The sequence below is a fragment of the Labeo rohita genome, chromosome 2, assembly GCF_022985175.1.
Source record: "Labeo rohita strain BAU-BD-2019 chromosome 2, IGBB_LRoh.1.0, whole genome shotgun sequence".
NCBI lineage: Eukaryota > Metazoa > Chordata > Actinopteri > Cypriniformes > Cyprinidae > Labeo > Labeo rohita.
Window position 1 is genome coordinate 9,224,217 of NC_066870.1, and position 15,425 is coordinate 9,239,641.

The window sequence follows — 15,425 nt, forward strand, 5'->3', positions numbered from 1 at the left end:
GTTAACCATAAATTCCCACACAGTAAAAATAGATGGGTTATTTTTTTAACCCAATAGATGGGTTACACATATTGGGTCACTGTGTTGGGTTATTTTCTAAAACGTTGGGTTATTTTTTTTAAACATCGTTGGGTTGTTTTTAATAATAACCCAGCGTTGGGTTTAATTGGTTCCCGCGGCGACAGTTCAAATTTTAACGGTCGACAGTGTCTGACCACAGAAGAAGCTGCTGCTGCATCAGTGTGAGGTAAGTAATAGGGTTTAAATAACTCTTATAACATTATACTTATACGAAGAACGTGAAATGCACTTCAAAATTGAACTTTTGTTGTTGTATGTTTGTTTTTTTTTAACGAAGATGTAGTTTCCTTTAGTCAGTGTATTGTAACGTTACTGCAGAGAATGAGCTCCATTGTAAACGAATAACGTCACGTTAACTTAGCTGTCCCAGTTAGGTTGCTAGCAGTAATAAATTAAATAAACATTAGCAGAAAGTTGTAAAACTGTTTAGAGATGTATTACAGTAACCTAAAGTTAATAATGTATGGTGGAATGTATACAGGACTACTTATATTACTGAAATCACCGTCTACCATTACTACAGGTTTAGTATTATTTTACAGCTGATGAAGGGTTCTAGACATACGGTTTCTGACTACAGTTTGTTTGGTCGCATTAATGGTTATCACATTTAACTTTATATGGGAAATGGCTAATGTTAAATGAGACATTGTTGATTTAAACCGCGCCGCACGAACCTTTCAACTTCGGTCCAGTATGTAACCTTAGCTCAGCGGCAGCTCAGAGAGATGCGCTCAAATTCAGTTAATTCTCTGTTTAGAAAAGTCTACAAATAATCACATTTCCCAAAAGCAAGACGTGATGGGAGAAACGAAGCTTTTCAAAGTTTCGAATCAATTAAACGAATCGCTTAATTCGCAAAATGATTCACTGCTTCCAATCGTTCGTGACACAACGGCGACGCCTGCTGGTCAAAACAAGGCAAGCGTCAGTTGTTTGGAAAGCGAGCACTAATTGGAATAACACTAAATGTGTTTTTATGGTTTTTATTTATATTGAATATTGTTATGCATATATTAGATTCGCCTCTAATTACAGCCATTTCTATTATAAAGCTATGACAGATTTGCATGTTTTTTTAAATGTGTACTAAATGTGTTTATACTTATTTTTAGACATTGGGTTCTTCAGTGAAGGAAAAATTACAACAGTGGAATCTCATACATTAAACATCCACATGCCAATTAACTGAAATATTTCAAGGTAAGTAAACTATTTATATTAGTGATCCATATACATTACCAGTCAAAAGTTTTTGGACAGCAAGATTTTTAATGTTTTTAAAGAATTCCCTTCTGTCTAAGCCTGCATTTATTTCATCCAAAATACAGCATTTAAAATAACCGCTTTCTATTTGAATATATTTAAAATGTAATTGTCCAGTCTTTTCAAAGCTTTTAAAATAGAAAGCAGTTATTTAAAATAGTAAAAATATTTCACAATATTACTGCTTTTACTGTATTTTGGATCAAATAAATACAGGCTTAGTGAGTAGAAAAGAATTCTTTAAATAACTTTAAAAATCTTACTGTTCAAAAACTTCTGATTAGTAGTGTAGGTTTTCCAACAATTATGAAAAAATGTTTCTAGTTTATCTGTAAAATGTTTCTTCTTCTGCTTCATCTTATCACAGAGGAAGGAGTCAATGAAGGAAGTTTTATGCGACCGGATGACACCAGCATTGCTGCACTAACTCCAAGAGAAGAAGTTTTTAGCATTTTCAACGGTGAAACAGTGGAACAGAAGACCTTACTACAAGCAGTGGATCTGTGTTTCAGACATTTCTACATTTATGACATCTACTACCCAAAGCTCCTCTGCACCCATTTGCAGCACACAGTCTTTAATATTCCAGGAGTTCTTTCAACACATTACCTCTTCCTTAGAAACTTTGTATTTATTGATCCGTAAAAACTTTTTATGTTGCTGATTATCAGCAAGTCCAGCAGCCAGCAGATTTACTTTGTTTTATTATTATTATTATTATTATTATTATTATTACTTGTGTTTATGATTTTTTATTTTTGTTTTATTGATAAAAGTTTGTATGTTATGTTTGTTTTATTTGTGCACATTTGTGTATGTGTTGATATAAATAAATATGAATTGATACACATTTATGACCCTGGACAACAAAACCGGTCATAAGTATCATGGGTACATTTGTAGAAATAGCCAAAATTGCATTGTATGGGTCAAAATTATCAAATTTTCTTTCATGCCAAAAATCATTAGAATATTAAGTAAAGATCATGTTCCATGGAGATATTTTGTAAATCTCCTACCATAAGTATATTGAAACTGAATTTATTATTAGTAATATGTGTTGCTAATAACTTCACTTGGACAACTTTAAAGGCAATTTTCTCAATATTTAGATTTTTTTGCACCCTCAGATTCCAGATTTTCAAATAGTTGTTCTATCCTATCAAACCACATATTAATAGAAAGCTTATTTATTGAGCTTTCAGATGATGTTTATATTTAAATACAAAAAAACTTGACCCTTATGACAGGTTTTGTGGACCAGAATCAGATAAATAAACATTAGTTTTGAATAGTTGGTTTTGAATTCAGTGTACATCTTGAAAATATGTCAGTTGTGTGTGCATATTTGTGTTTTGAATGTATTATATTTTCACATTCTTGTACACTTATTTTGTAAACATTTGCAGTATGACTGTTTTACATTTAAAAATATATTTGTAAAAAAAAAAATATTTGCATATTTAAATAAAATATTTATTTGAAAACAAAGTAGTGTTATAGTGTATTTTTATAAAAAAAATAAATAAATAAATAAAAACTGATATAAATGAATCTAAATAATTAACTCAACTGTTGGGTTACTTTTAACCCAACTGGATTTTAACCCAATTCATTGGGTTAAAATAACCCATAGATGGGAAGGTGCTATACCAACCCATAGTTGGGTTACTAGTTGGGTTATTTTTAACCCAACATTTTTTAGTGAGCAATTGGCCTGCTGACTGTTTGTTTGCTTGTTTAGAATATATATAAAATGGCAAATTGTCTTCTGTTTTGGAGCGGTTTTAAGTTAACTGCAAAGTATAGGTTTATTTCTAAAGTCCACATAAGCCTAATATAAAAAGTCTGCCCCAACTTTTAGCTGACTGACAGTTTAAGTTCTTTACACACTACCATTCTGTCAAATCACATAATCATCTTCACCACATTTAAGGGATGAGTGAAACTCACTAGACTTTTGACTGTTGACAGAAGCCAGAGGTTATGTTGTGGAAGGGCAACAAATAAAAAAAATTCTCATACTTCATGTGAAATGAGGCCACTGCTTTCAAAAGACCTTTATTGATCAAACTGTGTTTAAGATCTCAAATGTAACAACTTTGGATTGAGATTTTCACACATACCATGAAATAATACATGTTAAATCATATAACGATTCACTGCAAACACAAAGGTCATAGCAGTTAAGTTATTATCCTCTATAAGACACTGTGATGTTTACAAATTTATAAACAAATATTGTGTACATTTTTTACATAATCAGTTTCTTTCACATTATTATTATTATTAATTGCAGAAGTATGGTAGAATTTTAATGTAAAGTCTTTAACAGTCTGATGCTACAGTAGATATTTTTTCAGAATTTGCACTTGATTTGCAGGTCCTCCACATTTCTTTACCTGCCTGTAGTCCTTTATACTGAGATACTGCTGTAAGCAAAAAAATAATAATAGTGTAACTGTGCAGTTCTTTTTGCATTATTCTGACATTTATTAAATGAATTATTGAATCAAACATAAAATTTGCAAATGCAAACAAATGCGACTACAGCATTTCTGCATGGCTGAATCAACATAAACACAGGCCATGCACAACTAATTAAGTTCATTTATATAAGCCCACACTGAAGTAAGCTGATTAAAATGCTTAGAAGAGCTTTTAAAATCTTACTCTCAACACATTACAGAGCCTTGAACTTATGTTCTGCTCATCTAGAACACCTTTAAATTCAGATGCGCGTTTCTAAATAGAACGTGTTTAGAAAGCGTGACTGATTTATTATTTTAATTGAATGTAAAGCTGTAATTCCTCACAAGCACATGAATCTCCAGCCTCACACTAACAATACAAATAATAACAAATTATAATAATGTATAAGGTAAAAAGGGAGAATCTGTTGGCTTCATAATCAAATTATTAAATAGTATTACACAAATCAGATGCAGATTTTTAATGTAAATCTATGAGAGAATGTCCATTTACATTCCTACAGTATATCAATATTTTGAAATGGAAATAATAATAATAATAATAATAATAATAACAAATTGACTATGTGAAGTATGCTGAAACATAAAATGCTAATGTATGGATTTGATACAATAAAGATATTATAAAAAACATGTAACTTAGAAACTGAAACTTACATTTACAGGCCACATAGTAACAGTGCTTACAAGGTTTAAAAGCCATTGAAAAAAAAAATCATAACAAACTTCCCTTATGCAAAAAAAAAAAGAGAAAGAATAGATGTAGAAAAACACTTTTGTTTTAATACCATTCAAAAAATGAACAAGTTGTACTTTGATACAAATAATGTTTTCTCTTCAGGGTTATTACAAAAAAGTGTGTTTTTTGAGGAGTCACTTGAGAGTTGTTGTTTACTGTACTGAGAATAATCTTTTTTTCTCAGCAGACCTTTTGGACAGGTCTACAAAAATAGTCAACACCTGCAGAATCTGAGAACATTTCAAAGAAAATTAAGAACTGCTAGCTCCATATTACTGCAAGAATATAACACCCTGTTGTTGGATAGCAGACACATATAGAGCACTAAAATAAACTCCACAAATCAGCCTCCCTTGGGATTCTTTCATTTTCCATTTGTTATAGTACTTATATGCAATATACCTGTAAAATCCTCCAAATCTCACACTTCATTTCCCTCATTCTGTGTGAAAAGTTTCTTCAAGTGTCACCATTTTTTGAAGCAGAATATCTCTCAACCATTATAATGGGCCACAAGGGAGACCACTGCAGGTCTGGCATTATCTGCTGATAGAGGACCGTCCTCTGCTGGGTTTGCCTGGTTGGGCACCGCTGTGGCTCCCACTGAAGCAACCACAAAAGTAAAGTTGTCTGTGCGCCGTCCAGGCCGAACAGGTTTAGTTACCTTTGAAGTACTTTTCAGACTGGAACCTCGCTGGGGTTTGTCACAGTTGAAAAGATCTCTGAAACACCTGTAGAACTAACACAGATAAACCCAGACAAACAAGTAAAAGGCATTAGATCAACAATTCTGTAATAAATTCAACACATGCACTCATCAGTTTGCAGGAACCATGCGTCGGGTTCTTTACGCTTTATTTTACTTGTTGACATCCATTCTACATTGTGACTGTCTCATTTCATTTAAACCCTTAAAAATCCAAACCTCTATCCACCTTAATCTGGGCAAGATTTTTGGTTTATTAGCTGCTATAGAGAAATAACGAGAAGAATAACAGTGTCAAATAAACGATAAAACTGTTTGCACTACAAACTAGTGTGTTCATAAGATAATACATTAAAATAATATAGTTAGACACACCAATTTGCAATATCAAGTGACAAAATGAACTGTTTTGTACAGCTAAAAATAGCTGGATGTGGATTAGACTGGAAGCCAGACCCATAACATTTACAAATGACCGTGCCTGCGCTTACAAGAAAAATAAGGTGAATTGTTGTTGATTTTATTATTTAAATTTAATAAACACCTTTTTCATCTTTGCTTTATAAAAACACTACAGTGTGTTTGTGGTTCATTAGTTTCTCTGTTTCCCTCAATGCTTTGATTTCATACGACCTTGCAAATGAAAACATCCACACTCATTTCAATACCTGCACTTCATAAGTGCTGCATGCCACTAATGAATCATTCCCCCCTGCTAGCAACTAAGAAGCCCATCAGCCATGGCTGGGCTTAGACAACAATTTCAGCTCATTTAAGAATTTTGATTAGAAAAGGGTCCTTCTCTTATGCAAACATCCCCATCATCTGTCTTGCCATTTGCAAAGAGACTGATATCCTTTTCACATTCATCATCAGTACCATTTCTAAATGGCATCAAATTCTCAGTTAATTACATTTTACTTTTACCTCTAAACAGAACAGTTATACAATTTGAAATTGAATAATTGCTGATAATGTACACTGGCTCAATAATTTCCATGGCTGTAATTAAATGTCCAAGAGTAATCTGAGTAATTGTGTCTGTTCTATATGCAGTGGAGCAGAGAGAGAGAGAGAGGAAGAAAGAGGGAGAAAATGTCATTGATAATGGTAACAAAGGTAAATGATGCAAATAAGCAGTGAAATGACATAGTAATAATCACGTATAATAAAGCACAAATCCAGGCTTGTCATTTAATGGTGCTATATCAATTAATGGGTCCGTTTTTACGTAAGATACGCAAATAATTTTGAAGACTGGAGAAATCAAAACATATGACATTTTAATAAAGACAAACAATATAACGAAGATGATTCATTTATCAACATTACACAAAGTTTAAAAGTATAACAGTGTGGTACAAAAAAAAAAAAAAAAAAAAAAAAAGACAAGAGTCTTCAGACAAGAATGAAAAATTATCATTTTAAAGAGTGGGGCTTTACATATAAAGACCCTGCACCTGCCACACTACAAATTTCTGTTATTAGTGGCCTTGACTACCATTGTGCTCTTTTAAATGAGGTTTGTGATGTCACTTCCCTTAAGAAAACGTAGTGTACTTAGTATACGCATTCTGTTAAGTATACTTATAGTCAACTACATTTCCTCAAGAAATGGAAAGGTGCGATGTTTACACACAATGATCATTTACTGTACATGGTAAAGGAGAACTATGCACAACCAGACGGATATGGGACGTTATAACCACCTAGAAATGCATTTCATTAGAAAAGAAGAAAATGCACTTCATTTCATGAAGGAAAAACAGTTTAAAGTGTTAGAGAAAAAAATCCCCTGCTCAAAAATTCAGAGACCTTTCTGAGCTAGTTATAATTTAATAATCAACCGCTGTTGTTTTCTCTTTGTGAGAAAATTGTCAGGTTGTTTGGTGTGTTATAACCTAGCAAGGATCTGACCCAGTCATTTTTAAAGTTGAATGGGATATCACTAAACATCATTGATTCATATCCCTTCTGATTGGCTCATAGACTTTTCACATTTATCTTTGTCTGGTCAGAAAAGCCCGAGGCCTTTTTCACACCACATGCACAAGCAACAGCAGGCCTGCGATGCTCTTTCACACCAACTCCCTTCTGTGCAACAAAAGTAAAGAAGCCTTTTTCTACAAAGGAAAAAGTTAATTGTGACTTATTTCACAATTGCAGTTTTGTTACCTGTAATTTTGACTTTAAATATGGTAATATAAATGATTTCTTACATTACATTTCATCTCTCAGTTTTTTTTTTTTTTTTAACTTTGTGGCAGACATATGCTACCATACAGAAAGCCGGCATAAAGGAAATTGCAATCATCTTGTCTTGCCTTTTCCATACTGTGATGAATATCCTAGTCAAGTTGCTGGTGTACACATAATCAGAGAAGAGATGATGCTGTGAGAGGAAGGGGCGGTTAATTATTTTAATAAAAGATTTCATGGGCATAGGAAATAAAACAATGTGCATGGATAAATCACTTTTTCAAGTCAATTTTGATTTCATGGCGACTTCTAGGCTTGTATGTTAGCATGAGCATTTCCTTTAAAGCAGCCATAAATTAATTAATTATTATATGTTTAATAATTATATGTTTTATATCAGAACACAGAATGGAACAGAAACACCAAACAGTAGCTATCAACTGCTTAAATGCTGACATACTGTTAGATTAACTGAAAAGAAACTGACATTGTGTGCTTCTATTTATTTATTTATTCTTATTTATTTATTTATTTATTAATTTTTGAGTAGTGCGTGAGTAGTTCACTTCATTGTTGATAAACTGTTTTTTATTTTATATTATTTTATTTTTTGTAGAGCTTTTTTTTTCTCAATGATTTCAGCTCACTGCTGAAACTACTAACACCACTCTGCTTACATAAATGGTGTAGCCTATTATTATGGTCAACAAAATAAACATAGGTCGTTTTTTGCTGCTTATTGAAGTGGTTTGATGTACACTTGTTATTTGTTTACTTCCACTGTCTTTTCTGTGACTTCTGGGACAAAACTCAAAATTGCAAAATAGCTTATGGTATGGTTTCTAATTTATGAGATTTCATATTTATACAAATAAAGAGCAATAGTCTTAAAGAAAAATATATATTGTACACATAATACTACTAATTTATTTATTTTTTCATTAGATTAATATGGCAAGAAAACATTCAAGTGGAAATAATATCATGCTTCAGTAGTAGTGGAAGTTTCAGGAAAAAAACTGAGAATTTATAGATGCAATTTTCTCTGTGTGCTTAGATGAGTTATGAAATCTTAATTTGCAATTTAATATCACATGCATTACTTAATTCAGTGGTTCCCAACCACATTCCTGGAGGCCCCCCAACACTGCATGTTTTCCATGTCTCCTTAATCAAACATACCTGATTCAGATCTTCAGCTCATTAGCAGAGATACCAAGATCTGAAATGGGTGTGTCACACAAAGGAGAGATGCAAAACGTGCAGTGCTGGGGGGCTTCCAGGAACGTGGTTGGGAACCACTGACTTAATTAACCCTTGTGCGACCTTTTGGACATTTTTGTCCATTTCAGTTTTGTATGTTTTCATTTTGCCTGTGTTATTGCCAGCTGCATACATTTTGGCACATGTGTGAATTTTTATTGTAATTTTACTATTTCACCCCCCCATTTTCTTTAATAAATTTATTTTGCACTAGGTACATAAAATTGTTCCTCTCAGGGCCTTAAGGAAACAAAGTAACATGTAACATGATTAAATTTTTGTTAATAGACTTTCATTCTGTTGACAAGGTTCCGATTTTTTTTTTTTTATATATATACTATTTTTTACCAGATGGTGCCATTTTTTTCAGGTTCCAATAAAGCAAATATTTGCTTTATTCCTGTTTTCTGCTTCTGCATATTAACCAACCGGGTAAATAATGCAGCTATACTTGTGTGGGTGTGTTGGTATGGATGTCAGAGTGTGGTTTGTACGCGTGTCAAAAAAAAAAAAAAATTGTGTGTGTGTTCTTGTAATATTTAAGAGAGAAAAACTCTACTGCAAATCACAAATCCAACCACTGTGTGCACCAGCGGAGTTTTGCTGGCATCTAATGGGGAAAATTTGGTAATGCGCCCAAACAAAATATTACTGAAAGCTCATTTTTTGAAATATCAACCTCAAATTTGGAACACAACTTGTTTAGATTTATGGCTTTGATTTTCTAGCAGATATAGAGTTCAACCTATTTCATAAAATATATATTATATAAAATATTTTTCATAAAGCATTTTCATAAACTTAAACCTCTAGAACTTTTTTTTTTTCACTTTTTAAACTTTTTCTACTTCATCAATAATCTGCCATTGGTCTTCTTTAAAATTATATCAAACTTAAGTCTATGCTCCCAAGCTTCAAATTTTTATGATAGTTTATTGACAGGGACATTTGTCCACTATGGACCTATAACTTTTTTTTTATTGATGCACAAGGGCTTAATGAGTTAAGAGGAAATAATATTGCATTCCTCTCCAGCAACAGCTGTCATCCACTTTTTAATATAACAGCAAAGCTACTTAATGTGTAATAAAATTTCAGATGTTAAGAACTATTTCAAAACAGCTAAACTGATATTAAATATTGATGACTCGTCCCTCATAAGTGTTGTAAATGAGTCATAAATGGAATGCAAATGCTTTGTCAGGAGCAAAGTCTGAATAGCCTAATCAAAATCCATAGCCTAAGTCATATCCATACATTCAGTAGATCAAGTTTGACATCTAACAGATATTTGAGTCACAATCATCAGACACTATGGGAGAAAAACACAGGGCCGGACTCACCGGAGATGTTCTGTTCCCGCATTCTCTGATGGATGTTGCTGGCCAAGAAATGTTACTTGTATCTGTACAGCATTTTTAGTCTTCAACTCGCCTCAACTCACAGTTTCCATAGTTACGGGCTGGGAGGAATTGAAGACTGAAAATGACATACAGGAGAATATTTCTTCATCGACTGGAGTGTGATGAATATCCGGAAACATCACTTAGTCTGTCATGCAGTACACTGATAGATTTGCACCAATGAAAATTGGAGTGGCATGCAACACTGTGCATGACTAACCTTTAAAGCCAAAAAAAAAAAAAAAAAATTTATATCTCTATTGTATCTTCTTTTCTAATCTGCAGATTATTTTAAAATAGATTTCTAATTCTTCACTGATCTGAAAAACAATGCTACTATAGAAACATCTTCGGTGAATAAATAACTACTGAATAATTAAATGCTATTTATTGTGTTTTATGCAACTGCTAGTTCCGGTCAATAACTTCCAGCAGACTTAGCCACCAAGTTCACGTGTTACACTCTCAGCTTTCCATATGTGCCGTACTGCCTGCGGTGAGCTCACAAAATGACTGACAAGCAGAAAGCATCTTGAAAGCCTTGTGACTGGCTAAAGAAGGGTTTCTCAAAACTGGGTTTGCGAGGGCACACAGGGGTTTTGTGAGTTGATGGAAAGCTAAAAATGAATAATTCATTTTAAAATTAAATCAAATTTAAAATCAAATCATTAAAATCAAAACAAATCAAAACACCTTTAGGGCCATTCCACTGAATGGGTACCATTTCTCCATGACATTATATGTATAAATATGCATACAAATTAATTATAAAATACATTTGATTATTAAGCAAAGTGTCCTGCACATTCATCTAACTGCAAATTTAAAATATATAATTGAAAAAGATTATTCTAAACTACCTAGAACACTGAAACACTATAGCATTTGTACATGTCCCCAGTATCTAACTCTACATTTTAACATGAAATATAATGTTTAAAATCCTTCAGAAATCTTTTTTTTATTTTGTACTTTCGTGTACCTCCATATCCCATCTGTGCTTTAAAACAATTATTTAAAAATAAATCTATACATCTTAGATAAAAACACACATTTTTAGGCATGTCCCCAGGTTTTCACTCAGTCCTGTTACCCTAATGCATTTCCCCCTTTAAAAAAAACTGGGACAATTCCACAAGACACGTTTTCAACATAATATTAAAACATTTGGATCTTCTAAATCAATGAAATGACCGAAAGCATGGAGTCTCGTTTTCTTTTTTGTATATTTAATAATATTGTAATGCTGGCTGGGAGTGTCAATATACTGTCCTGTTGCCTAAATTACTTCTTAGATGTTACTTGTTTATTTTAAAAATAAAATCTTTGATGAATCACTATAATTTGCTGAGTATCCTCATAATATTACACCATGTGGCTATATTATATATATTTGCTAATTTTATCCTAAAATCTCAAGCCTGTTACTTCCAGTCATGTTACTCATATACTCTGTAACTACAATAGTCACAGGAGTGAGTTGCGTCTGTCGTTTGTTTTATTCATGTAAATATTAGGCTACATCCATATTAATCTAGATACATTTGGTATCTTTTTCTCAATGTTTTGGCATTCTATCCACACTGATGTTTTTGCCCAGACAAAACTTCCTGCAAGTATGACAGAAAATGTACTTGATTTCTGTCCTGTGGCAATACACAGAATCCTGTTTGAGTGTGACCTGCGCTGTAAGAAAACAATATCCACAGAAAAACAGAAAAAGCAGTATTTGTTAAGTTTACTATTTTTAATATCAACTTATTTTAATATTTTAATATTTTATTTTTTATTTTTTTTCGTTATTTATATCTTGTCTCATAACCTGCCCTCTACCCCTAAACATAACCCTAAACTGCAGACCACTAGGTTTGTCAATGTTCAAATTGGTCAATGTTCAACACTCTTCACTAAATCAGTGCAGGTATTAAAAGGGTTATATGATGCAATTTCATGTTTTCCTTTGTTTTTGGAGTGTTACAAGCTGTTTGTGCATGTATAAGATCTGTAAAGTTGCAAAGATTAAAGTCTCAAACCCAAAGAGATATTCTTTATAAAACTTAAGACTTAGCCACGCCTTCCTAAAACGGCTCATTCAAACATGCCCCCACAAATCTACGTCACTGTGTGGGAAGATTTGCATAAAACCACACAAATGTATATGCAAAGAAAGAAGGCATAACTGTTATTCTCACTGTAGTAGTGTTGCTGCCGCCTTGTCGTGGAGAGGCTGTGTGTTTAGTTGCTAAAGTGAAATCTACTTTGTTTTGCCTTCCAAATGAGCACACTACTAGAAATCAGTGACTAAGTTATATTTACAACATTGTTCCAGAACAGCACAACGCAAATATTCGAGTGTATGCAGTGCATTTTAGGATAACCTACAATACTGGCTGTGCACAAAGGCTGTTTATGAAGTGGGGGAATTCCAATTTTGCAAAAACAGTCTGGTGCTCCTGACTTACAGCATGTAAGTACGTTTTCATATTTAAAGAATTTGCTACTGACTATTCACTGTAAGTTTTGTGCAGTGTAGAGTAGTGCCTGTTTTTTATCATTTCTATGGTCACAAATGCAGACATGGTTTTATGTTTACATGCCACGATGCAGCACAATGCATAAAAAGACAGTATAAGTCATTATAATCAGTAATTATGTCCCCACTGGATGCAACAAATGCCTCATTTATAATGGGTTTTATTGTTTTTGTCTCGTCGCACCTGACATGGCATCACAACATGGTAATCAGCGTAACTTTCCATCACATGCTTGAGGTATTTGGCCAATCACAACACACTAGACAGCTGGCTAATCAGAGAACACTGCACTTTTCAGAATGATAAGCTTTCTAAAAAGCAGTGCATTTCAGAAAGGCGGGGCAGAGAGAAGCAACAATGATGTACAGTATGTAGAACATGTGTTTTTTGAACCTTAAACCACGTAAACACATTGCATCACACCAAATACACAAAATAATGTTCTTTTTAGCAACATCATATGACCCCTTTAACACCTCATGTGTAGTCATTCTTATATACAAATATAATGGGTACTCATTTCTGTTATCCAGTTTCATTCCTGTTATAGTTTTTTCTTTTACACAACTATTTTTTAAAATTAAGTTTGGTCCACCATTGATTTTATAATGCATCCATCGTCTATTTAAAAATTGTGTAAAACAATAAATATAGTTACCTTAGATGGGGCAATACAGATTTTGAATAGTTAAATATGTGTATTACTAGATTCAGTTACACCACTATTTTTTAAAATTAAGTTTGGTCCACCATTTATTTTATAATGCATCCATCTTCCATTTAAAAATTGTGTAAAACATTAAATAAAGTTACCTTAGATGGAACAATACAGCTTTTGAATAGTTAAATATGTGTATTACTAGATTACTCAATCTTAAAAAATTATTGTTGTTGTTGTTGTTGTTATTATTGTTATTATTTTATTTATTTTTTGGAAGGAAATGACACCCATTTGGTGGAATGGCCCTTTATTTGTTTACCTGCAGGTGACCATTGACCATTAGCTGACATCAGAGAACCACAAACATGCAAATATACTATTAAATTAATAAATGACTAACTTCAAGCATGTATGGTAGGTCACTTGAGTTCATCTGACAAAACAGTTTGGGAATCCCTGGGCTAATAAAAAGTCTATCCATGGCCTGGTTACTTGGTTAGTAAGTCAGACATTATTATGAATTATGAGTCAGCACAAAGAGAATCTCTGAGGCTCATATTACCCCCAGCTCTTGGCTCATTTTCAGTCGAACAAGAACAATTCAGTCAATTGAGACCGAGGCTCGCTCTGACTGAATCACTGAATTAGAGCTCCAATTCGATATGAAAAAATTCACAACTGAACCATTCAGTGTTACTTAAACACAAAAAAGGTCAAAAGATGTTTACAAATCAGGCATCGCTGTAGGGGATAACGATTTTACTCGCATCAAAACAAGAAGGTACATCTTTTCTGGAATGTAGCCGAGTAAGAAGTCAGATTTTATTATTTATAATGTAGTGAAGTAAAAGCATACTGTAAATTGTACTTAGGGTCAGTGACAGAGTAAAATGCATTGTTAATGTCCAACATTGCTCAGTATTAAACTATTTAAAGAAATGCTGTACAGCATATGTGTATATTCATTACATCAGCATTCTTTTTCATGTCAAATGGCTTAATTGCACATTGTCAGTTTTAAACCTACTACGAGCATACTCCTCAATGAGACTAATCTATAAAAATTTGCAGTCTGTTAGACACAAGATAAAAGCTGCGCAACAAAGCAGGACAGAAATTCTGATATGACATCACATCTAACAAGAGTGACTGTGAACCGTGTTGAGAGAGCTGTCTCAATGACTGACATGACTTTATGCTTCCCTGCAGTTTCTTTGTTGTCTGTGCCTTTGGTCCATCTGTATGCAACTGGTAAAACATATTTTCTGAACTCTTCTGATGTTTGCTTTACTTCAGAAAAAAGCAGCTTGCAGTAGCTGTGCTCCTTCTATATAGCACAACCAAAACTTAAGCACTGTCCACACTGGAGAAAACGTGCTGACAGTGTTGCATTATCATTTATTTTAATAACTACAGCACATTCAGTTGTTGGATGAAGCATATCAAAACAAAAAGGTAATTAGTCAAGCAGGATGAATGCTGTGTTCCTTTTTTTCTCAGTCACTGAAACACTATAAAGAAGTGGGAATGGGATGCATAGAGCTGGACACATAATTAACCTCAGCTGAACAAAATGCACTGATATAGAATCTAAACATAGGTCTAGACAGCAACATCTGCATTTCTGCTGATCACCATTTCAACAAGCATAAGGATGGCATTAGGATCTTGCTGATTCAGAATCAAAATGAGATTTGATAAAGGAAACTATACAAAGAGACTCAAACCACAAATTAGCAGTTAGTATATTCAAACCACTGGATTCAGGAGAGATAACAGTATGTTTTGAAGGGTGTGGAGTGGTCGAGCTTAGAGTGGTGCTTGTACATCCAAAATTCACACCTCTATGTTAGGGTGCTGTTGGTGGTGGCAACTGCCATGCAATTTCTAAGGTTTTATGAACGTCCTTTTAGCATGTTGCTGTAATGTGTTTTTTGGATTTTTTGGATAGTCACTAAGACATTGCTAGGAGGTTGCTAGTGTATTCCGGGTAGTGATTAGTGGTTAACATGGACACAATTTGCACTTCATTTCTTATATTTTATCTAATCACTCTCCAGTCTAGGTTAAATCAGCTATAG

At 33.3% G+C, this 15,425-nt stretch overlaps 1 protein-coding gene and 1 long non-coding RNA gene across 2 annotated transcripts in view; one reads left to right on the forward strand and one right to left on the reverse strand.

Moving 5' to 3' along the window:
• The first annotated feature begins 1,124 nt into the window (after nucleotides 1-1,124).
• Nucleotides 1,125-2,467, forward strand: LOC127174880 (uncharacterized). The gene is made up of 2 exons (XR_007828915.1): nucleotides 1,125-1,284; nucleotides 1,715-2,467. It is a non-coding gene; the product is annotated as an uncharacterized LOC127174880 (long non-coding RNA).
• An 883-nt stretch (nucleotides 2,468-3,350) lies between these two features.
• tmtopsa (teleost multiple tissue opsin a) overlaps nucleotides 3,351-15,425 on the reverse strand; it is an 82,250-nt gene continuing 70,175 nt past the window's right edge. Inside the window, exon 4 of the mRNA XM_051125412.1 lies at nucleotides 3,351-5,317. Coding sequence (XP_050981369.1) covers nucleotides 5,072-5,317 — 246 coding nt within the window. The 3' untranslated portion in view covers nucleotides 3,351-5,071. The remainder of the gene's footprint in view (nucleotides 5,318-15,425) is intronic.